At 30.9% G+C, this 25,714-nt stretch overlaps 1 protein-coding gene across 4 annotated transcripts in view; it reads left to right on the forward strand.

The window, feature by feature from the left end:
• The window catches only part of LOC110993169 (myosin heavy chain, cardiac muscle isoform), an 84,667-nt gene that overhangs the window by 39,542 nt on the left and 19,411 nt on the right, over positions 1-25,714 (forward strand). For all 4 annotated transcript variants that reach the window (XM_045634442.1, XM_045634440.1, XM_045634443.1 and 1 more), the window contains 3 exons: positions 12,773-12,826; positions 24,230-24,298; positions 25,159-25,236. In XM_045634442.1, coding sequence (XP_045490398.1) covers positions 12,773-12,826; positions 24,230-24,298; positions 25,159-25,236 — 201 coding nt within the window. The remainder of the gene's footprint in view (positions 1-12,772; positions 12,827-24,229; positions 24,299-25,158; positions 25,237-25,714) is intronic.

Here is a 25,714-nt window from a genome sequence, read left to right on the forward strand (position 1 = left end):
AAGGGAAATAATATAAAAACTATTTGTTTAAAAGTTTTTTTTTATCATCATAATTTTATCGAAGTGTTTTCCGTGTCCGTTTTTCAACTGACGTAGCCCTAGTAAGGCCAAATATAGTCAAGAATAATTCAAAAACCTTTACAGCATATTTAGGCTTGATGGTGAAGGCGATAGCTCCGTTTAAAACTTATTTATTGTTAATATTTCGTTGAATTAATATTACGTATAAAATAAGATTAGATAAATTATTAGTGAGGCAATGGGTGGCCTAATTAAGAAACTAGGGGTTAAGTAAAAAAATGCGTAAGTAACAAAAATTAAATTACACGTATAAACTAAAATCTAAAATTAAAAAAAAACTAAAATCACGAGCATTCACAAATAACGACTTTTAAACACATTTCAATGTAAAGTATATTTTCTTTAGCTGCTTCTAGAGAAAAAACTAAATTCTAGTAAATATAAACTTCTGTAGTAATGACTTATCGTGTTGAATGCAACATTCAAAGAAATCGTTCCCAGTAGAGCGTCGAAGTCTGAATGCAACTCGACGTTTCATAATTAATGGTATTTATTTGCATTGAATCCGTATACATTCCTTTATTCAGGCTAGCGTGAGAAGTGAAAGATTAAGCAAATCGTAATGAATTATTAACAGAGGAAAAACTTATGTTTTAAACGTTAGTTTTAATTCCATAGGTTATTACCTATTACTATTATATATATTATAGGTTACCTGTACTGGAAATTATTATTTCTTTTACGTTGTAAAGATTTCACTTCCAAATAATAATTGATTTTATTTATTTATATTATCACGCGTTTTTTCCGAAAGAGTAGGCAAAGACCACGGATCTCCACTTGCTTCGGTCCTGACAAACTTTTCTCTCCTCATCTACTTCCATGGCATCATGTATTCACAGTCAGTTATGGTTACTTTTAAATTCTCCCTTCTCGACTACCTTCTGGATTTGATCCAAGTATGACAAGGCCTACCAACATGGCGAAACCACGTAACCATTTCTCTTTCGTATGTTTGTCATTACGTCCTCTGCAGTGTGGGTTATGATCTACTTAAAACAAAATATTTAAAATTGATATTATGCAATCATAAAATATCCTGAGGCAATACTACCGAATTTCAATGACAAAGTACAAAAATCTATGGCTATTTAGCGAAGCACCAGTGGCTAGAAGAAATGAACGACGATTAAACGTTCCGTTCCACGCTAAGCCCAATCATGCAGTTTAGAATAACTTCTTACAAACTTTGTTGTAATATGTTTTAATCATTCAAATCAAAGCACGTCGTGATGTTTGTATGTAGATAAAATTAATTAATGACTGTTAATCGTGATCAAATCTACATTTACTGTTTGTTGACCCTTCTTTCAATAGTCCTAGTTTTGCGTAGTTTGAACCTACTTCGTTTGGTTATGTTTTAATTTATTAATTTTTATTTAGATAGCAAACTTTAATTAAAATTAAAAAATCAAATGTATTAACAAATAATTGCCATGAATAACTTACTCACATATCATAATTAGTCTCACGATGTGAATCGTGTATAAGGGTTATTTTTGTCGCAGTTGCATTTTAAATAACTAATGTATTTTACATACTATTTATTAATACAAGAATTGTTGCGAGAGCGTACGAGTGATCCACTCGCTTTTGGTAATTGATTTCATACTTGCTTCCCCCTTAAACCGGCAAACTAATGTACGCAATTTTCTATTGAGATAATGAATTACTTAAGTTCTATTCCGCGTTAATTTTAACTTAAAAACAGTATGCGATATAATTTATCACATCACATCGCTTGCATGGTAACACAGTGGTATAAAGCAGGTGCCATAAAATTTTCGAAGAAATATAAGACGTATTAAAAATCCCATCATCAAACATTCTCAGAAAGTCAAACACAACATACCACTGTGAATAACAATGAATGCTTAAAATCGAAAGCCTACCGGAAGCGAGGTGAGAAAAAAACATTCAAACATATTGTAGATATTGGTTATGTAATGTTCTGTCTTTACAATGTCTTTAGATTATATCATAGTAATGTGTGTTAGTCATTGCTTAACTTCGTAATTGTATTCGAGTTATGGTGTTCAGTAAGTAGCGTGTGAAAATCAGATGAACTAGTTAAAATTATGTACCGAAGTATTAGTGTGGCTTAGTGGTTAAAGTATTAGGCGGAACTATTTCAAATAGATGCATTTAGTCTGTCCCCCAAGGTCCCCCAGTTCAATTATAAAAAAAATGTGTACAAAGTTAATCAATTTTCGACCTAAAGGGAGTTTGCCTTCGTATGTTACCCATAATTCAGTGTTAGTACAAGCTTCAAATTAAAGTTTCTTGGATCTATCATTATTTTATCATTCACTCGAACGACATTAGAAAACATAGTGACTAAACGGGCTTGCTTAAGACTCAAAAACTTGATTGCGTATGTCAGGCACTGGCTGATCATCTACTTGCCTATTAGATTGAGTAATCATCAAGAACCAGAGAGCCTCCTGCCCGTCTGCCCGTCTACTCGTCTTTCTGCTTCCTGTAACATGAAAAAAAAGATCTAAAAAAATCAAAGGTTGTAGTGCCATTTATTTTATTTTTTGCTTTGTCGTAACTACTGGGAATCGAAGTGAATATATTTTATTTTCCCTCGGTCAACAAGGAAATGGTAAACAAGTAGTTGAATTACAATTGTGAGAGACATGTGAAGGAAATGTCTGCAATTTAATTGTTCAGAAATTATTGAATTGTGATTGATGTCATTGTCTCAACCAGACAGGTGTTAGAAAAGAAAATATGTTATATTAAGAACTTATCCTATGATGATCTCACTTTCGTTAGACAGTACTGATATTTAGGTTGTCTAATGGAACTCTAAAGCTTGGTACAACGAGACATTTTCTAGGTTTACTTTAAGATAACTTGCCCTTATTCTTAAAAAATATATCAGTCTGTTGCACCGATTCAATAAAAATACTACTCTCTTTTCAATACAGCAAAATCACAATTTAACAGAAAGAGATGAAATAATGAATTAACGAATAAAGAAATTTATTTCAAACAACGAATTTCTTACATATTCTAATCTTATGAATTTACATATTTGGTCATTAATATTATTATAAATCTACTCAGAATCTTCCTCGACGTTTGCTTGTCTTCCGATGTAGGCCTCCTACCGATTTTTCCGCTGTAGTCTGTCCTTCTCCATAAGATCGTCTTCCCATTGGATCTATGGTCTTCTTATGCTCTCTTCTTTTGTATTGTCTTGGAAACCATTCCACAATATCTTTAGTCTTGTATTATCTTTTATCGTATGGGCCTACTCATCGCTCAATTTTTGTTACTCTGTCTTTTGATTTTTAACAAGCTTCGTTCAATCTCTAGATGGCACACTCTTAATTTTTGTATATTTTTTGCTTATGACCATGTTTGAGTCCATAAGTCAAGCAAGGTTGCATTAAACATACTAGAAACTTTGCTCTTAAGTCTCTCAGGTATTTCGTAATTTTCCATAATACCTTTTACTTGCTACTCTTTGTTTTTGTGTTGTGAATATAAATTATATCCACCATTTCAATATCTTATTTCTAATTATTTTTGTAATAATCGTTTCATAACGTAAACTTAAATGTTACTTTTGCAATTTCACATTCAAGATATAATCTTTAATAAAATTTGCATTAATATTTTTAATTTGAATTTAAACTACAGTTATAAGATTCTGCACACAACAATGAATTATAGAATGTCTTTTCTTTATGTTCATTTTTATATTAAATGCAAATTGTAAACCTAATTAAATTTTTAATAGATAAAAGTCGTGTAATATAACTATTACACAAGTTTGATTAAAAGATTATATGTGCCATTGGACTAATTAATTGTCGAATTGTAAACCTGCTGAAGTGAAAAAGAGACAGAAGTTTGAAGTGGTTAAAAAGAGAGTTCTCAATCTAAACGAATGAATATTAAATCAAATATTAAATACATACGCCGAGTACAAACACCAAACTATGCCAAAGCATTTTCGAATACTTTCTAAGCAAATAAGGAGTCTATTATAATGTTATGCAACATACTTTTAGCGCCAGATAACTGGTTTAGAAGCACTCGACACTAATAAATTATTATTTACTATGATGTTGAAGGGAAATCCTAACTAGAAAATATTAACTACTAAATTTCATAAATAAACACGATACTAAGATTGTTCTTGGTTTAAAAATTAAATAACTTTGATATAAAAGTTTTATTAAGTTTTGCAACATTTAAATATGAAAAGCACAAATCTTTCATAATACACTTTATGCACGATGTAACTAGAAACTTGGATAATCTATTGTTTTAACAATTACAACTTCAGGGTAATAAACGTCTACTTTAGTCAGAAGTTGTAAAAAAGAACATTAGTTTTATACTATTTTTACGCAAATTAAATAACTTAGCTAGTAACATGTACTCTTGCTTTAGCTTCTGCGACTGATGCTCGGAAACCCAATAAATCTTCTGGGTTGTTAGGTACAGAAGTCCGATTTCTATTACCTACTAGCTACTACATAAACATCAATCTCTCGGACATCAAAATCGTATTGGTTTTCACACGAAGCATGAAGTCAAACTTGACATTTTTGAATAATTTATTGACAATTTGCAATTTATAACCCAGTCATAAAGGTTATTGATGTCTTTGATAATGCTAGCACGATTAACAACTTCCTGGTTATTTTACCATTAATTAGAAATAAAAAGTAATAGTTGTGTGCGCAAATAATTACATTTATGAAATTGTATTTTTTGCTTAAATTACGTTACTCTGTAACGGTATATTTTGAGATTGAATATTTTATGATATTACTGGGAAGCGAAATATTTAAACCGTTTCTTTCTGCAAATGAGCTTTTGTTTGCCATTAAAATTAAACTTACTAATTAATATTTTATTACCATTACATCTATTTAACTTTTTATTCTTACCACCAAAATCTACAAATAATTCACCTTCAAATAGCGTTATTTTTGTTCCGCTACGCTATCGCTACCAACTGATCTTCGGAAGTCGTTTGTACTCTATACTCAATTTATAAATATTAAGGTTTTAGTGAGGGAAAAAAAGACGGAAAATCCAGTTTTGTTTTTCTGTAATTGTAATCGCAACACCCGTTGTTAAATATAATATGCATATAAACATCAGGTGAGCCTCCTACCCCTTTGCCCGTTCTATAAAAAAATATATTACGCTCTAATTGGTTTCATTTCATATGCCATATTTAAATAGTCGATTATATATGGCACAATTAAACAGACATTACATCCTCTGGGGGCTTTAACTTCAGCCTTTCCCTAATTAATTCCGTTGTGTCCCCAGACGACGAAAAATTTCATTTTATAATTAATGCACGCTCAATACCTGAATATTAAGTGTTATCACATATCGCTATCGAATAATATGCAGATCAGATATAAGTACGTACTTAATTCTTTAACTTTGACTAAATTAATGTTTTCTATGTATTGGATGAGGCGATTCTTGATATCATAAAATTGTATACTTGGTATTCAACGTAGACTGTAATTCTTATAACGGTTTATTATTTTGAATAAAGTCACATGTATAATTTATATGAATAAAGTATGAATAATTTTTATACTGATAATGTATCGATGGAATAAATAAATACACGCCGAATAGTTAGACTACCAAATAGTTATTTTAAAGAAAGTCTTATCTTAAGAAATTCGTATAATATTTCTATACTTGTAAGACGGTTTCTCTAAAGTTATCACGAAAGCGGGCCGTTACTGGTTTTGTGTTTGTTCGGCTCTCTATTTGTTATTCCCACGTCTCCTGTTGACACAGCCTCCATATCATTGCCAACGCTAACTTGCTACAGATCTAATGTGTTTAAATCATCTACTGTGATGATGATACGATGGTTTATGATTTTCTTTACCTAAATCGAAATTCGAATAGAACCTTTACAAAATACATATTTCAGTTACTTTTTATTATCGCATATAAAATATATTTAACATCAACACATAGAACAGTATTTTTAAAGACTTTTATTACGATGTGCAATATAAAGGCAAAGTTGTTCATACAAAATATCAAGTAGGTCGTAAATTTAAGTCATAATAAATATTCAGTATAACATTAATAGTTAACCAGAAGGTGCAGTTAAGTTCACAGCAATTTTAATTTGAACCATTGTTTCACTTCCCTAGTTTTTATTATTGAGCAATTTCGCAAGCTTAATACTTGGTTATTAATACATCTGACCAGTAAAATTCTCACCATTCATTAGTTTCTTCTCGTGTTAATGATAAAATGAATTACGGTCGTGCTTTATAAAAAATATTTGGTAAAGTACTTTCAAGTCTCTAAAAAATGTAGTTTCTCTAGAATTTTTAAAAATAATTACTTATGAGAAGCAGTTTTGGCTTTATTTGTGAAGAACCAAACACAAGAGAATGTAATTTTCGATAGCGTTGTTTGTTTCACATAAAATTTACTATTATGTTTATATGACATCAATATTATTAATTTGTACTCAACAGAATTGACTGATTCGGATCAACATAAAACAAAAGTGATCTAAATAAGTAAGATGCCGATTTAATAAGTTATATATCCAATCGGAGGGTTAAAAAACTCTATCTACTATTTAAATCAGTCCTTAAACAATAAAAAAAACTATTGTTCCTTTTTAGTATATGTAGTAATGGTTAAATTACCAACGGACATTTAATGGATGACTCTGAATACTGTTATAAGTATAAACACGTTTGTAACGGCCAATATTCTGTTCACAGAAAAGGAATTATTCAAAAGATGTCTCTTTCATATGAATGGATGTCCTGAGAATGGACATTACGAATTCCTTACGCAAAGTCCATCGTCAAAATGTTATGTATTTTTTATTGCGTTGTTGAACTTAACGCCAAGCGCAGGTGAATTATTTAAATGCATTTATTATGCCAACTAGTTATCAAAGTCAAAACTGAGTATCGTATTTTTTTTTAAATTTTTCTAAAAGAAAAAACTTAAAGGCAAAATACACGTTATTTAAACCCACGTTTTTTAAGGCTGTGTTTATTAGGTTCTAGGTTTACGGAAATTTTTGTTAACTATATTTGTTTCGAGTTTGAAGATATTAGAAAAATTATTACTCAGTCTTTTTGTGTGATCTACCAAATCTTATTTTTATTATATTTGTATATTTCTATTGTTGTTTCTGAGAATCTGTTTAAGGATTTATATTTTAATTTATTGGACTAACTTAAACAATTATAACTTTTTTGGCGGTTATTTGTTTCTTCAATAATGATGTATCCGTTTATTTCGTAATAAATAAATTAAAGAGCAGAATGTGTCTACAAAATAAGACAATACATGTAAGGGTTATCATTTCATTTTTATTCTACGTGAACAAAAGACACGCTCGTAGACAGATTGGATTAATGTCAAAGAAAACCAAAAACATTATGTAATTATCAAACCACGAAGGAAACCGAATGATTTCACGTAGTAAGTTCGCAGGCTGCGGTCAGAATGTTTAATTGTGCCATTATCATTGTACGTAGGGGATTTGAACTTCTACATAACATGTGGTCAAAATTATAAGTGGGTTTCATATCACGTGTATGTAACATGTTACCTATACACGACATTTAATTTTACTTAGATGCTACTACTTGTACTAACCTCGATTTATCTTATTCATCATATCATATATATATATATATATTCGCCTCCGCGGGTCAGTGGCCGATTGTTTAGTTAGTTTGTATTCAATTATCCATGAAACAATATTTCGTTTACCAGACGCAAGATTTTGCGTCTAAATATTATATCACCAGTTTACACATACCATATTGTAATAGCTAATTTATAAGTACAGTATTTTTCTCAAATATAACGTAGTATATAGTGCTAAAACATGCCCCCGTCCACCTGCACATAAGATGCAATTTATCGTACAATCTTGCATATCTATAAATAAAGAATGCTGACCACAGATATTAATGAAAACCTGTTTGAGGGTCACTCTATCCGCTGTTTCATCACGAGTAATGTGAGCGCGATGCGAAACCACTAAAGGAAATGAATGTGAATATTTCCTGTATATCATGCTGGAGATCAAAGCTGATGTGACTTCGTGTGTGATTTTGGATGCTTTATTCTAAGTTTAATAACATTAAACAACGAAAAAAAACTGAGTTGTGAGTCTCTCCCGGAATCTTACCTTTGGACAAGCTTAAATTAAAATATAAAGGACGGCAACGCACTTGCGAGCACTCTGGCAATGTGAGTGTCTATAGGCATCACTTAGCCTCTAACCCAACTTCCGTCTGTAAATAAATAAATTGTTAAAGGAATCACCTTTCTACAAACTGAAACGTTCTTTTTCTGCCTAATTTCTTAAATTTTACTGTTTAATTGTATTTTTAAAGAAACCAAGAACAATGTGTGGTTGACTATTGATATAAATAATTATACATTTTCAGGTAACACAGAATATTATATAACTAATACATCATTTGATTATCAAAACAAGCTGGTGTTATGTTTCAATATATATCAAAACAGTATTATAATGAATTCTGAAAAAAATATTAATTTTATTAAATAAATTATATTCGTGATTTATACGAAAGAAGAAAGCTCAATTAAATCTTATGAAACAAATAGCACTGCAATTTCAAACAAATTAAGAATATGTCGAATTATACAATTATGCAATATAAAAAGATTTAACAAAAGTATTCATAAAGAGCTAGTCGTTATATAATATCCAATCGACATATTTATCATCCAAACATATAATTATGTGAAAGGCTACGGACGGTTAACAGTGATTATGTTTGTATATAAAAAATGTTTAAGTAATATATCGTAAGATTCTCAGGTTACTACAATTTTTTAAAATTATTTTAATTTTATTAAAATTCAGTAATGTTAAAAACAAATATACGTCCCATAAATATGCTAACATTCTTTATTTTCTATGTCACCGAGCTGTCTGTCAGTAACTTTATAAAAACATACGATAAATGATTAAATCTCCTTACTATGGTAATGTGAAGTTAGCCACCGAACCCCTTTTTCTATAAAATCAAACGATTCGACTCAATTAGCTGTGGATGTGGCCTCTCCTACAACGTTGTACAAGCAATTCAAACCTCCAATGATGTAGGACGAAACTAATTACGAATCAGTTCTGTCAAAATCGGTAACGATGATGTCGCAAGCTTTAACATTCTAACCGTAATTATCTATGTGGGTTTATAATTGATTAAAATCGAATATGGAATGACATTTAGCTACTCACTTTGATTAAGTGAATTTGAACACTTTAGTAGTGCAACGAGTTAAACACGAAAAGTTTATTTGATTTGGAATGACCTGAATGTTATACCTTATGTTTATCTGCATTGGAGTGCTTCACTTATTCTAAGTTTAAACCTGTCAATTAAATATAATTTAATTATGATAAGTATTTAGAACGACCAATTTTGTAATTATACCGTATTTGGTGAGACCAAATTTATCTTTCAAGATGTCTGCATGTCCTGTCATAAGTTATTACATAATGTCATAACTCATGCAACATAATTTTTGTTAATAACGTTAATATATTATACTATTTGACACACATTCTGAGCCTAATATCTGTTGATGACAGATGTAAATTTAAATTTATAATCAAGTCTTTTTTAAGAATACTTGAGATTTTTCAGAATAATTAGCCTAACCTTTTATAGAACTGAAAGTCTCCTCTGTCATGAATTCGGTACATTAATGAAATAACTGCGTTTAATATTATATAATATACTGTTATAATTAGTATTTCAATACATTATACGAACACTCTAATAGTTTTATTTATTTCGAAAACTCTACAGCTAACTGAACATATTTTTAACACAAGATCAAATTTATAGGTTAAACTAAACATTCAAGTTACAGAGAAAATGCGTATAGGGTGTGTATTTGTGTGTGTTCAAATCAACTTGATTCAGTGACTTTAGATGTCTATTGTTCTAAGGTGTTTTTAAAATAGTTCGCGAAGTTTACTTTTGAAACGTTAACGAAGCTACTAATGAATATTGAATAACACTTTAAATTTAACGACATTGGCATAATGCCTCGAGCCCTTAATCTTTCTTCCGATCTTACATAAGTGGGTGAAAATATTATATAATACACCCACACCCGCGTAAAATCATCAAATTATGGTTTTAAGGTGTGTTAAGGAAATTGGCCGTACTTAATGGATTTTTAAGTATTTGACCTCTGAGTGAAAATTTAGGCTAGGTAATAGATTTGATAAGGATGTTTGAAAGTAAAGATACGGTCAATGAACTCTTGCAAAAGCAAAGAAAAAAGCTGTCCTAAAAAGCATCTAAATAAAAAAAATAACAAAATATTTTTTTTACAAATTTTGTTAAATTTAATACCACCCCATGCTTTTTTATACGACTATCGTGGACTTGCACGAAAGCATTGGCTGCTTCTAATTACTTTTAAAATTGTCAATAAAATTACACTTAAATTACCATATTAATATAATGAAACCATTTCATTTTCGGCAGCTTTTCGTGCTTAACATTATTAATTATATTAATTCAGGTTAAGCCCTAGCGATTCTGAAATGTAATTATGTAATGTGTATTAAATAATATGATGTTAAACAGAGCATGACGTAGGAAGCTCGGTCAAGTCCGTATTTTGTCTTTTACTTTAAACATATTAATTACATTACCAGTTATTCCTAGTTGTATAATATTTCTTAGGAAAATATCAGAAACAAGATTCGACGCTTCCTTATGCAAAATGTAGCACAGTTTCTTGTCTTCTTATTTACTTTATTTACAATTTTGCAACAGTAAATTTAAAAATGCATGGTGCAACAGGCATCCTAATGTAATTTAACGGTTGTTATTTCTGCTTTTTTTAATTAAAGCAATAATCAGTCAACAGTAAAATATATTTGTACTAGCGATCATAGTTGTCTATGAACAGATGACATTCTAAACATTCTAAAGCAATACATAATACAATTTGTTATTTCTCTATCCATAACTGGAGTGTGTCATTGTCAAAGCTATGGCATCATTTACTATGATTTTATGTATGTCACGTTATCTATCCATAACTTGAGACATCCTTGAGCAGCAAAAGTTTAAGGAAAACTCTTAGTAAATTATACAAAACCGAACCAGAGAGCCATGGATTTGTAATTAATAATATTGCTTCTTTAAAATCCTAAGAACATAGTTGTTACTTAAGTTAAATTATTTATTAAAGAAATCTCGCTCTCACAGTCCAATTGACGGAAAAAGATTAATGAGTATTAGATTATTACGACACGACACCTGCATGCTTTCTTTTTGAATTTAGCCATGATTTTTTTCGTGATAAAACCATACACCTCTCGCTACACACTATCTATTGGTGGAAACCGTAAAAAATCTTACTGTATGCTATATGCTATAAAATAAATAGCTTGGAAATAAGATTATGGAAGTAAAAGTATATTTAGTAGTATAGCATTTCTCTGACCACAAACTCTGGGGCTCGTTAAAAGGCTAATTTCACTTTAGTACAATAAAGCAAGCAGAAACATCATATATTTACATACATTTTAAACATATGTATGAAAAAACAAACAATATTGCTGTTCAACTGTTAGTTAGTACCTGGGTGATCGTTATCCGTAACGGTCGCAAAATATCCAGCATTTTTGTTTTGGTTTAGATATAGAAGCTTTAATAACTAAACCACTAAAGTTTTTGTCGTAACCCCCCCACTTTGTGGAAAGCTGCCCTGAAGTTTTTCCGAAACAATTCAACTTAGGGTCCTTCAAAAAAAGAGCGTACTAATTCTTAAAAACTTGGCAACACACTGCGAGCCTTCTGGCATTGAGAGTGTCCATGGGCGGCGGTATCACTTCACATCAGGTGAGCCTGCTGCCCGTTTGCCCGTTTGCCCCCTGTTCTAAAAAAAAATTACGACTGGGGTTTAGCAAATAACCTTAGTTACTGTCTTATAACGAAGCCCGAATTACAAAACGTTAGGTGCGATTTAAAGTGATCTAGCATAATTAATGCGAATAAAATTCTACTTTCTCATTCCAATACATTTAATACACGTTTACACAGAAATAACTTTTGATCATATTTCATGTTTTCACCTTCACAATTGTAGGAATGCCATTATGGATGGGCATAATGTATCATCATTAAGCTCTCGACATCTGACTATCGGCTCTTTCTTGGACTTCGCTGAATTCGACATCACGAACGTGATTTTCTTTTTTTTATTCAATAAACATTTATGGATTAAAATGATGCTTGAGTTACAATTTGTATATTTTTTAAATTGATTAGTTACAGTACTGATAGAAAGGATGCAAATATGTTATTACCTATTTTCTCTACAAATTCTAGTAGAACATAATAAGGATCATCTCCGGTGCGGTATACAAAATGGCGGATGAGGTAGAGTCATTATCGCACCTTCCTGTTTCACTTTTGATCTAGCCGAGAGTTTTTGCTAACTGTACAGTAGATTACCTATCCGCTTTATAAGTAGGTAATATAAGTTTTCTAATTAGCTTCCTTTTACAATGGTTTTTCGTTTGTATTTTACAGTTATTTTTTAATGTATTATTGTTATTACCTAGTAATGGTCTTTAAGATTATTAGTCACTGCAAAGTTATTTATAATTATTGTATTGTTACAGTCCCAGAGGATGGAGTGCGGTGCCTCAGAATATATCAGAAAGCGTGGTGATCAGGTAAATATATATTTTTTATATTAGTTATTATGTTCACATAAATAATGTTAATATTTGTAAGTATAGTATATTCAAAGTGTATAGAATCCAAATTTTTGCTCATGAAAATGTTTTAGACCTTTATATTATATTAAGTTAATTTTATATTCAAAAGAATTTGAATTGCAAAGTTAGATAGACAACAACTAGTATGACAAACATTTTGCGTGATAGAAAATTAAACTCATTAAAGGCGTTTAACATCGGTAGTAGATAGTAATTGAAACGGTATATTTTTTGCCATTTGACATATAAACTGACAGGTGTCAATTCTCCTAGCACGTAACAGCTGCCATTTAAAAATAATTTCAATCATCTGCTCAAAGAGCAACTAGCAAAAAATTGTATTACGTTCAACGGTTTAATTTGGTGGCAGAAGCCATAATTATTTACTTTCAATTATTATGGTTTTTTATTCGTTATGTAAGTGGCTACCACGACTTCGTAAACGTTAAATAACGATAATAATAGGCCTCCTTTATAAGGCTTTATAAAAAAAATATTTTAGGTAGGAGATATATTAAATAATATAGGGAGGATTTTCTCTACCGTTTTTCAGAGATAATAGAAGTACGTAGTAGAAGAAAAGAATATATATAATACGTATTTAATATTAATACTGCCTTAGATTCTGAATGGTGTTTAACTAAAGTAGTTCCTCAATTATCTGATTAATTACGTGAAGTACTGCCTGATTTTTACACATTTCTAATCTCACGACAATATGACATGTAGGTGTAGTAAATGCTACTTCTATCGATCATTTTTCGCAGCTCCATTACTTCATAAATTTTCACAAGTGTAACTATTTCTTCGGATATGTAAAATATTAGAATTCGTTATACGCCCGAGCTATACTATAACACCTACTATACAGGGGATAGGAGTTATAGTTGCTACAAGTCGTTCTGATAAAAGTTTTAGGTCAAAATATCGATCGGTGTATTTAAAGTTTTAAAGAACTTCTTCTACTTGTCTATTGTTTACTGTGTGAAAATGTTAGAGGCGAAAACGGTGTAATTTTTCATAATACTTCTTTCATATAGGATCGATATCTATAACCTAAATATTAACAGCACATGATGTTGGACGGTAATAAAAAATGCTTATTTCAAAGTGAGAGTGAATAATATTACTGCGCCTTTGGAGATTACACGCAAAATTAAACTGTAGGCGTAATTAACCTCACTGTTTAAAACTGTGCAAATTTCGATGACTTGCCCTTCCGGCTGGAATCCTTTTATAGAAAATCCGTAAAAGCACGTATATTAAAAGGAGCTACAGATGTAAATTAAAGTAACAGACAAAATCGGAAATACCGAAAATACCTGTGATATAAAATTTCACCTACTTTCGGAACCTGTTGAAAGTGACGTCACATCATCCATCAAACCGGCTTTCAAGTGTCGCGGAAACGGTAAACTTAAAAGACTGATAAAAAGCTTGCAAGTTCCGAAAGCTTATATCGGCCGACATTGAAAATATTGTTGTATCATGCGGATACATAGATCATAGATGTAGATCTAAATATTACGTTATTTACTACTGATAAATATTACCTTGTGGTTAAATGAATTTTTTAGATAGATATTTGTAGTTATATAATAGTTTTATATCTGTATAATAAATAAACGGAATGATGGGTAATTATTAAGGTCGTTTTATGTACTATTCAAGAAAAATTGTTTAAGATTAATTATATTTAAGAATGCTTTTAAATTATAATTACCGTCAGACATGCACTCACATGCAAGTTGACTTCGTACCACCCATTGAATGTGTGTCCATTCGCAAAACCATTGGAATGAAGGTAATAAGCTTACTTAAAAACTAAACCTTTTTTTGTTAATGCATTACGGATGATGCATACACATACGATGAGAAATGATTGGTTTAACGTTCCGTTAACATTCGTATTTCTGCTTGTCATTGTTATATAAATGTAAAAGTTTTGCTTTTGTTAATAATATTTATGGGACTGTTACATAAGGTGAAAAATGACAAACGTTTTACATAAATTATTAGAGAACATTGTTTGTGTTTTATACAAACTAGAACACGAAAAACTTAAGTTCTTAGTAGAAAAATACTTTTCCGGCTGGACGCAGCCAACTTGTTCTAAAACATTCAAAACGTTGAGATAGACTTAAAATTTGATTTCTGAATAAATAACTCATAATAAAATCTGGCTTTTAATGCTGTTTTAATTTTCAAGAATCAAGGTTAGATTGACAGTCTAGACTTAGAACTAAGAGTGACTTTCATATCTCAAAAAACATAATTGTAAGCAGATTAATATCGTATTTTATTAATAACGATCTAAAAGAAAGGTTATAAATTGGAAATCGATTATTCAATTACATACTTGCTTATAATTATCTCCCGCCTAATTATCGGCATCTACCAAGGCGGTTGAATCATGTCATCAAAATTTGTAAAAAAATCAATCACGAACGGAAGCTTAAAATTCCCACGTGCAAGCTTTTGTGGTATTTTAATAAATCTCGCAACATTATAAGGATTCCACAAATGCAGAGATCGAATTTCAGGACTTAAAGTGGTTTTGTAAAATAATATGCCGACGGGGATTATAAAGACTCAAAGACATTAAAGACGTGATATAAATAAGTGTATGTTTGCTTACTTTACGATTTTGATTATCTACACTTCTACACTAATATTATAGAGAGGAAAACTTTGTTTGTTTGTAATGAATAGGCTCATAAACTACTGAACCGATTTTAAAAATTCTTTCACCATTCGTAAGCTACATTATCCACGAGTAATATTAATTTTGAACAAAAATAGGGTTCCGTAAGATATTAGGGTTTTTCGGACACAAGGTGTAAAAAATCAACCAAAAAATAAAAAAAGGGGGTAGCATAGCAAAATGTTCCATGTTGGCATGTACTAAAAAGGTAGGCTAGGCATTAAGGACAAACAAAGTTCGCGGAAGCAGCTAGTCGTATTATATATTCGGTAACACTATAACGTGGTTATTTTTAGGAAATTTTAACTACAACTAAATGCAAAATAAAAAAGTTGTTTATCTATTAATCTTGTATTGGGCGCTTTTATTACATTTTTTCGATATTTATTATTGCAAATTATTTATAACCAAATGTGTCTTCTGTTACTAAACTGCTACAGACAAAGACAATAGAACTTTAACACTAGAAAGACGGGAGCAGTCATTTGACTGTCAATTTGAATTTAATGTTGAATAATTCACAAACCATTTGACGTAACGTATTGAAACTTTGTGACTTTTATTAATATTAGTAGTTTAATGAAACTATATATCAAAATAACTCACATCGCTTTTGTTTATTATTTAAAATCTTGATATACCGACAAAGACGGCGGCAGTCATTTGACGGCTGAGATCCGATAAGTGTTTATAAGTTTCAAGTTTAAGTTTTTAAAAGTTTCTGAGCTTCAAGGTCTTATCACCTCTACCTCTACGGTACGTCGTGGTCACTTCAATTAAACAAATTTGCACTAATATTAGACGTTTGGAAGAAATTTATTGAGAACTGCTTATCATGCTACAAGCCAGGAGAAAATTTTACAGTAGACGAACAACTGTTTTCTACTAAGGTTACATGCAGGTTTCTTCATTACATTGCTAACAAGCCTGATAAGTTTGGAATAAAATTTCTTGCTTGTGTCGATGTGGATTCAAAGTTTGTGCAACGGCTTTCCTTATTTAGGAAAGGACGAAAGCAGGCCACAAAACCAAAGCCTTGGTGAATCCGTTGTTATGCGTCTCGTGGAACCTTTTGCAAATACTGGCCGAAATATAACTACTGACAACTTCTTTACATCGATAAGCTTGGTAAATAACTTGCTCGCAAAACGCACTACGATTGTAGGAACCATGAACAGGGCACTACGAGAGATTCCACCTTACGTCAAATCACTTCATATGACTTTGTTTGAAACAAAAATCCTGAAATCCGATAGATGTACACTCACAATTTATCAAGGAAAACGAAAAAAGAACGTGTTATTCCTTAGCACGTTACATAACAATGTTGAAATAGACTCCAATCACCCTAAGAAAAAGCCAAAAACTGTGCCTTTCTACAATGCACCAAGTACGGCGTGGATGTGGCTTACCAGATGGCATAGAATCATAGTGTCAAAGCGGCATCTCGAAGGTGGCCGTACATTTTTTCAATTCTTCTCGATCTTCTACTCAAAATCCGGAAACTCGGAAAATGTTAAATGTACAAAAGTGCAAAATTAAAACTAATAAAGACGCTTGTAAAAAGCCACTTTGCGGCTCTTGTAATGTAAAGAAAATGTTAAAATGTAAAATATGTGTATAAATATTATAATTAATCATACATCAAACCCTGTTTTATTACTATAGTTACCATTTTTAACAGCTAAAATAATAAAAAAAGGTTTAATATATTGGAGGAGTCATTTGACCGGTCGCCGTCTTTGTAGGTAGTTAGATTTTCCCGTCTTTCTAGTGTTAATAATTAGGTACCATGTTAAAAAAATACTCCAATACGGTTGGTCACCGTTTTCAGTGACGTGAAAAGCGAAGAACCGGACCATAATGAAAAAAGAGGAGCTTCACGTCACTACAATTTAATTTATGCACTTTCAACGTAAGATCCCTATCATTCAAAACAATTTTTGATAACAGAGATTAGACCTGAATAATTCATTGAGAAGAAATAAGGAGATATTATGAAAACTTTTCTCTATAATACCTGTAAACTATAAACTTAATATTTAAAAACTTAAGCTAACACAACTACTACTTATATTAAATTACCAATTTTATTAATTCATTAGTACAAATCTAATAATTTTTAAATAGAATAATGGTAAAATGTTGGGCAGTATTTAAAAATATGATTTTATCTGTATTGCGATGACCCTTTGCTTTCTACCGACTTTCGCTAATCAAGTGCCGATCAATATCTATTGATCAATCCAATCGATTTATTTATTTAAGCAGTATGAATCTGACCTTTCAATCTAACATTTAAAGTATCTTGATTTGTTACTTTACTTTTTTTTGAAACTTTTCAACTTTGGCTTATAAGTTCTATTTGATTACAAAAAATATAACTGAGCCTGCATTTGAAAATTGAAGTTGGTTGGACGACGAGTGTAATTAATCTTTCCTTCTATTAGTTCATCAATATCTATCTATATATGTAAATATATGGTATAAGCACTATACATAGTGAATGAAGAAGAAACTCCAATTGATTCTCACTTGGCTCTCACAACTTTCTTGAGACCATTTCTCGTTTATCAGTGATAAGTTGAAATATAAATGTAAAAGTATTGATCGAACTACATTCGTTTCTATTTTCACTTTTGTAAATAAACAAGAAAATAAATAAATAAAATCTTACACGGCTATCTTATCTTTCGTATTTTTGGTCAGAGGTAGATTAATTTTTTATGATTCAAATAAGGCAATTTTATTTAACCAATAATAAAAAGTTTGTGCTTAACAAATAAACTTTATTTTGTATGTAATGACTTACTTATTGTTTGTATTTTAAAATCTCGCACTAGATTTTTAGGCAACGTAATGATGTGACTAATGCCCTCCGAATTTTCAGAGCAGTTGTTTAGATTAATATATGTAGATGATTTTCATCATCGGAAGTCGAAGCGAAATTCTACACGTATGAATGGCATTTTTGCGGCGTACCACCACTAACCTGTGGAACCTGTATCTCATCAAGTCTTTGCGAACCAAATCCACTTTGAGTCCTTCAGGAAAAGAGCGGACCAATCTCTTAACACCAGATAATCCGCCTGTCGTTTTGTTCCCTGTTCTATATAAAAAAATACGATTAAAGTTGCTTATGTTTCATAATACTTACACATAAATCTCAAAATACCTCATTAACAACGTGATTACCCAGTAATGGACGTTGATAGCCAATTTAAGGTTATTCTTATTCGTGTCGTGTAAGACCTACATTCTCATCTTGGCAACGAAAGTTCTACATGATTGGAATATAATCAAATTTCATCAATTTGTTAGTATACTTTCACTATTTATTGTTTAGTAATGAAACGTGAATAGAAATGACAAATGGATTACGAATTATTTGCATCGTATTATGGTGTTGCATGTAATAATTCTGTAATATAATAATCGCGGTGGAAGGTGATTCCCGACAAGCGGTTTCGGCAAAATTTTTATTTTATTTGTGTGAATTTAAATGTGTATTTTATAATAATGATATAAACGTGTGAAAATATCAGGTGAACTTAAGAAGCAGCGTTAACTAGATCTATACACCTTCCTTACAATCAAGTAGCTCATTTTATCGCAGCTTATTTTTTTGTATCAAAAAAGTTGCATGGGTCCGCCAAGCATCCGTTAGTACATAATGTAAGTACATATGTAAGTAAGAATTAGGTAGGGATATACACATTATAGGAATAAAAAAGCACACGAAATCAGTAATAGTAAATAATTCACACTCAAATGTTGCTGAAACGATTCACCGACAGGTCTCTATGGAGTTGAAGGTTCATAGCTAAGGATGGGAAGGCACGCATTATGTCTGAACCCATATATAACCTTTTCGTGAATTTTAAATAATATAAAACCTATTCAATTGTATAAGAATATCATACGTCGTATTAATGAAAGTCACAAAGATGTACAACAAACTTTAATAACTATAATAATTATTGTAATTTAATCCTTCCTAGCATCTAAACCATTGCAACTCTTGCTTGTCTAATATTGTCCTTGCAAATAACAATATCGCTCTCGTTCACTGCCCCAGTTCCCACAAGGTAGTTTAGGAAGCGTGTTGAGATTTATGAACGTGTATTAATCGATTGGTAATTTATTTAACGAACGTTTAATAGCTATGTTATTAGAGCGAATTGGTTTCGGATGCCAATAAAAACTGGAGCCGAGGTGGGGTAGCTTTTCTAACCATTTTGAAAATTTTGTGTAAACAGTTAGACATAGTGACGTTTTTGATAACTTTTTAAATTTATTTTTATTTACTGTATGTATCCATCAAAGGAGGTCATGCATATCGTTTTCATAACTTTTTTATTGGGCTTTTTTTTCATCCATAACATGAAGGCTGGTCTTTTGATTTAAATAGCTAAACCTACTCTAATATAATTTGATTCAGAACATTCTATGATTGTTTTACAAAGCATAAATTATATCCTAGTACAATAACAACCCCGACATTTAACGAATGCAGTCACGATAAACCTGTTACAATGCATAATCGATTGGGATAACGTGTTATTAGGCATTACCCTATTTATATTGGAAGAGGTTAGGATCTTAATTCTAAGAAATAATATCAGGCAAATTGTATATTAATTATCCTTCAATATACCTATCGTTGTTTGTGGCAAGCTTGCCTGTTTCGTTGTTAAAGTTTTTCGGGAAATTATAAGTAATCCTAGTGTTTTGCATAAAAATAAACTGAGTTTACGAAACTGCTATTTGAAACGGCGGAATTGAAGGTTGTTTTCAGTCCCAATGAATGGTATCACGCCCCTTTAACAAAGACTTAGCGAGTGATTAATACTGTTTCCGCAATTATCGATATTTTAAATATTCCCATAGGGAATTCGCAAAAACGACTTTAAATATCTATATGTTCATTAAGTTACACAAAAATCGCATTATAAGCTGTTAGGAAAGTTGTATAATAAATATATAAGTGAATAAGTGGGTAATAATTTAGATTAAAATTCTGCATATTAAAACATAGTTTACGAAATAGAATATGTGGCATTATTTTGATAAAAGCACACAATTTATTACTTTGACGAAATTTTACTGTGTATTAAACCAACTGCATGGTAATCATACAAATTGATACCTAACGACGTGTTTATATGTCACTCAAAATAGATTAAAATCTCCAAGGTGAGTATGGTGTTAGATTGCAACATAACATTTGCCAGACTATTCTAATTCAGCGCTAGGACCTTTGACCCTTTGGCGTTAGCCCTTCACTTTTAGACGCCCTAATTTCTCCGAATAAATTTTAGTCATCACTATGGGAAAACTATTCTGTTTTACTTAAACTTGTATTTAGATTTCAAAGGTAAAAACGAATTGCTAAATTGCTTTTCAATTTAGATTTTAGTTTATTTACCTATATCCAAGTTTGCATTTGTGTTATATTGTCGTTTACTGAATATGGGACCTTTTTTGAAAGACCAAAACCACGAGTTTATAGACGAAAATGCTAATAATGCATTTCTGAAAGGGATACGGACGTGGACAGATTTTATTAATTTAAAGACATCTTCGTGCAGGGTCAATCAACTTTCACAACTGCATCGTTGTACTGATTCTCTGGTCATTAAACGATGCAAAGATTATGCAATATCGGCCCAGTCAGACCTGCTACTTATGTGGTTTAAATAACAACGCATTTAATGAATAAGCCGCATCATCGACTTAGCGCGGAAGCCCTTACTTCTGGGTTCTATTTGCGACAAAAAATAATAATTTCATAGGGAAAGGCACCATAACACAGAAAGCAATAAGGTGGAACTGTTACATAACTATGTCAGTCCCGAGCTCCAGTTAGGGTTTACGGGTTTTATGATAATATTTATATTTAGATTATTAGGTTTGGTAGTTTATAAGTCCTGGTCCTATCCCAATGGAATTTTTCCTATGTCTTATAAGTTGTCGTTTCGTATATTGCTCTTATCCTTGCCTACTCATACTAGTTTTAATTAATAACAAAATTTATTTTCTCCTCCTAAAAAAGTATAAATTATTACTACATCTACTATTATATACTATTATAATATATTTTATTTACGCAAGGCAATCGTAAAAATATTTACACGACTTTACATTTCGGATTCCTCTCACAATTTTATTAGTAGTAATCAAAATGAATGATAACTAGATATCATAGTAAAATTACTTGTAATAAAGAGATTAAAAGTATTAGAGTATCGCGTTCTAAAGAGCTCTGTTTCTCCAAAAATAGCTAAACACGTGCGATGAGATGTATTTAGAGAGGCATCAGACAAAATGACAAGTAATAAAGCAACAGGAATTCCATTGCTACTGTCTGGATCGTATGCTTTGCCTTAAAGGCTGAGCCGTACGTGACAAGACTGGAAATACCTTGTCATTAACGCTTTGAGTTTGCCCGACGTCATTATGATTTATTTTTAAGTAATTATAACCTTATTTAATTAATAATGATTTTGATCTTTTTGTGCGTACAGGACGTACGTCTGCTGGTCCGCTAGTACATTTATAAAGCACACGATTAAAGCTTTGACAGGCTATGATAATGTGACCTAATATTTATTTGACATTAAGTTTTTGATATAATTATGTTTGGAACGAATTCCCAAAAATTCTTACGGATTCGTTAATTTTATGAAATGTCAGAAGTGTCATAGATAGGTATATAAAACAAAGCTTACGAAAATAATGTGCTGGAAGAAGTTCGGAAACATTTAAGTTGTTAAGAATCGATAAATAAACATAAGGCAATAAAAGTCGCTTCAGGTGTCCCGCCCACGAGCTTTCTCACGATGTAGGTTGGGTCAAAAGGCATCAACATACTTTACAATACATTAATATTCATAGAGCCACGATTATCTCACTATTTTGATGTCTGTTTCTATGACACTTAGAAGCCCGTATAACGTGTACATATAATACAATCAAAAATTTAAGACTTCATTTTTGAGATTAGTGAAACTAATATTTCTAGGACTAGGGACAGTTAAAATGTCCGCGCGTAATTGTTTAGAAGGTTCCATAACGGCATTTATGTATGTATGTTACGCACAGTGTCCTTAGATGGTATGATCTTAGCCAACCAGATATTAACATAGTAGGTACTGAAGATAGTAAGTTTTCCGTACCGAATTTAATATTCAATTGTTTCAGAAAATTTTACCAACATAATGTTTACTATATTCATCTAATACAAATTGAAACAGATTAACAGTTGCTTAAAAACGTATTGTTGTGTTTAAGCAACTGTTAATCTGTTTATTTACTAAAATTAAATACACTTTACAAATGAACTAGGTGGTCTAATCAATGTTGAAATGACACATGATTCGACTGTATGTCGATGAGGTACATGTCGTGAAGAAAGCTTGACCTACATTTTAATGTGTCCATTAATTTTTCAACTCGTTATCTTTCAGGCCTTTTAACATTTAAGTATTATGGTGATTGCCATAATTTCGAAGTAGCCTCTCCTTATGCATAGCTAACAGGCCAACAAAGTTGTACTGGACTTGTTTAAATCTGTATTTACACTTGCATTTAACTGTTATTCATAAAACTAGTTTAAAGTTGATGTTTTAAGTTGTTTAAAAAAGTATATTCTCCTGCATGATTTGCCGAGTGTCGTTCATTTCTTAAAAGTACGGGGGTTGATAATATTTTAGCTAAAATCTAGTTTATGTATACAAATGCATAATACTTTAGAAACCATTTTTTTAATTAAATAGAATATAACTGACTCAAAAACGTAATTAAAAATAAAAGAAAATGTCAAAAGAATTACGCCTAGTACTTCATTTACAAATATAAAAATTGTTTACTTGTCGAATTATAAAATCTTCTTTATGGTTTTCAAAGTAAAGTTAATTGTTATTTTAATTAAACAATTTACGATCTTAAAAGTATGATGTCTAAGTCGAACTATAGATAGAACTATTTCCTATAAAAATGTGTAAGTATGGGTAATCTATATCTAAACAGATATTCTATTGGCAAAAAATTGTGACAAACGCCATCTGTAACTAGAGTGCTCAACCTTCATACGGCAACGTTCTAATAAAAATAACTATGTTACGCACGCAATAAGTGGTAGCTAAATTGGTCATAGGTGGCGCCTGTATCCTTAAATTACAATTACTTCCATATTATATTAATTTTATTAATTCAGTTATAACATTAAAACTATAAACTTGGGAAACTAAATTAAAAAAAATATATACTTTATTATTAAGGAATTCAAATGTAAGAAATCTTTAATTGCATACACAAGGCAGTATATCGTATGGCATATTCCAATATAGTTTCTTTATATGTGGCAGCATCCTCTGTTTTGCGCCTTTTCAAGTTTTGACAGTCTTGAGACTAAGATTTTTTTTAGTTTACCTTGCTTAAAAATTGATGCTTTTATAGGAAACATATAGGAAAGATTCCTTAGCTCTAGTCGACACTCGACTGACTTAGTAGCGGGAACGAAAATGACGAGTCGAGAAAATAATATGATAAAAATGCTGAATTCTATTAATATCAAATATCATCGTTAATTTTATTGATAATTTTTTATTATAAATGTAACTTACACATTGACAAATTATGTATTGTTCCAGGGAAAAGAGAAAACAAATCGGGCAGACCTGAAAACCGACATACAACATAGGAAAGAAACGTTCTATCGGGTAAGTTTGTTATTTCTTAAAAATATGCGCTTTTTATTGAGTATTGGGATTTTACTATATCAATGATTGTAATTTAGTTTATAACTGTATTATATTAACTAGTCAGATATTTTCAAACATAATGGATAAATTGAATTATTTGTTGATTTGTTTAATAATATGAAAAAATAAACATTCCATACACATTATTAATTATACAACGGTTTCCGCACGTTATTTGTATTTCATAATCCCAAAGTCTAGACTGCTGACTTTTTAAATTCACTTTTGGTGTCATATTTCGTCTGTAACTTGCATAGGATTCAGGATACAATTTCGTGCACTTCAAAAATATTGATTATATAATTACCTTTGCACTACGCCTTAATTGTATGAAACCGACTTAATTTGTTGTCATTTTTATAGTTTACGGTATTTATCTTAATAGCACTATAAGCATCAATTATTTAGCTTAGCATATTATAAATTACGATGATATTACTAACATTTGTCTCACTTTTTCAATTTCATATTTTTAGTTTATAAGCATTCTGTTAGTATCACATATAGTATAATTAGTTTTTATTGTTATCTTTGTAAGCTTTTATTGTAATGTCAAAAATTTTAACTAAATACTTTTATTGTCACATTCAATACCTACGTTAATATATTTCAATTAATTCTTTATAGATACCACGTTCTTCTTAAGACACAGCAAATGTAACTGGCGTGGCCATTTATCCTGGATTAAACGACGTTCTCAGATTCTTAGCCCACTTCTATCTCCCCCTCCATTGCTGCTCCATAATGGATCTACAATATTATATAAGATTCCAGGTGGTATAAAATAAATTTCATAGGGATATTTATATAATTTACAGGAGGCCCCGTCTGACGGCGATTCAGCGGTGTCTTCCGCACCAGCCTCCCTCTCACCGCAACCGCTCAACGACATGTGGGTACGTATAAGTTATAAATATTACACACAATAAAGGCGATGAACGATTTGAAGTGACACAAATAAGGTAAACGCAACTAAATTAAAACGTATTGTTGCCTATCCCTGTGTTAGTTCGGTTTAGCGATGGAATCGGTAAAATAAATATTGAAGTAGTTTTTTAGTTTATTCTTAAATACAAAAAAATTGCAGTCTCATTTCATTATAGATTAATCAAATCTAGCATTTTTATCCTACAACTATAGATTTCCGATACTACTCTGCTTGCGCTAAACTATGCGTTAGTGTTAAGAATATATCGTATACACGTTACAGAGTTTTTCATGAGCCTGAAAGAATACATTTATATATGTAAACGAATATTAGGTAATGCCTTGTATAAGGTAATTTTCACACTTCAATAAGCAGAATAGATTGCTTATGTCTTATCTAATTAGAATATTAGCGATTGCAAATAGCCAATTACACTTAATTATCGA

Source organism: Pieris rapae, chromosome 3 (assembly GCF_905147795.1).
Source record: "Pieris rapae chromosome 3, ilPieRapa1.1, whole genome shotgun sequence".
NCBI classification, from domain to species: domain Eukaryota; kingdom Metazoa; phylum Arthropoda; class Insecta; order Lepidoptera; family Pieridae; genus Pieris; species Pieris rapae.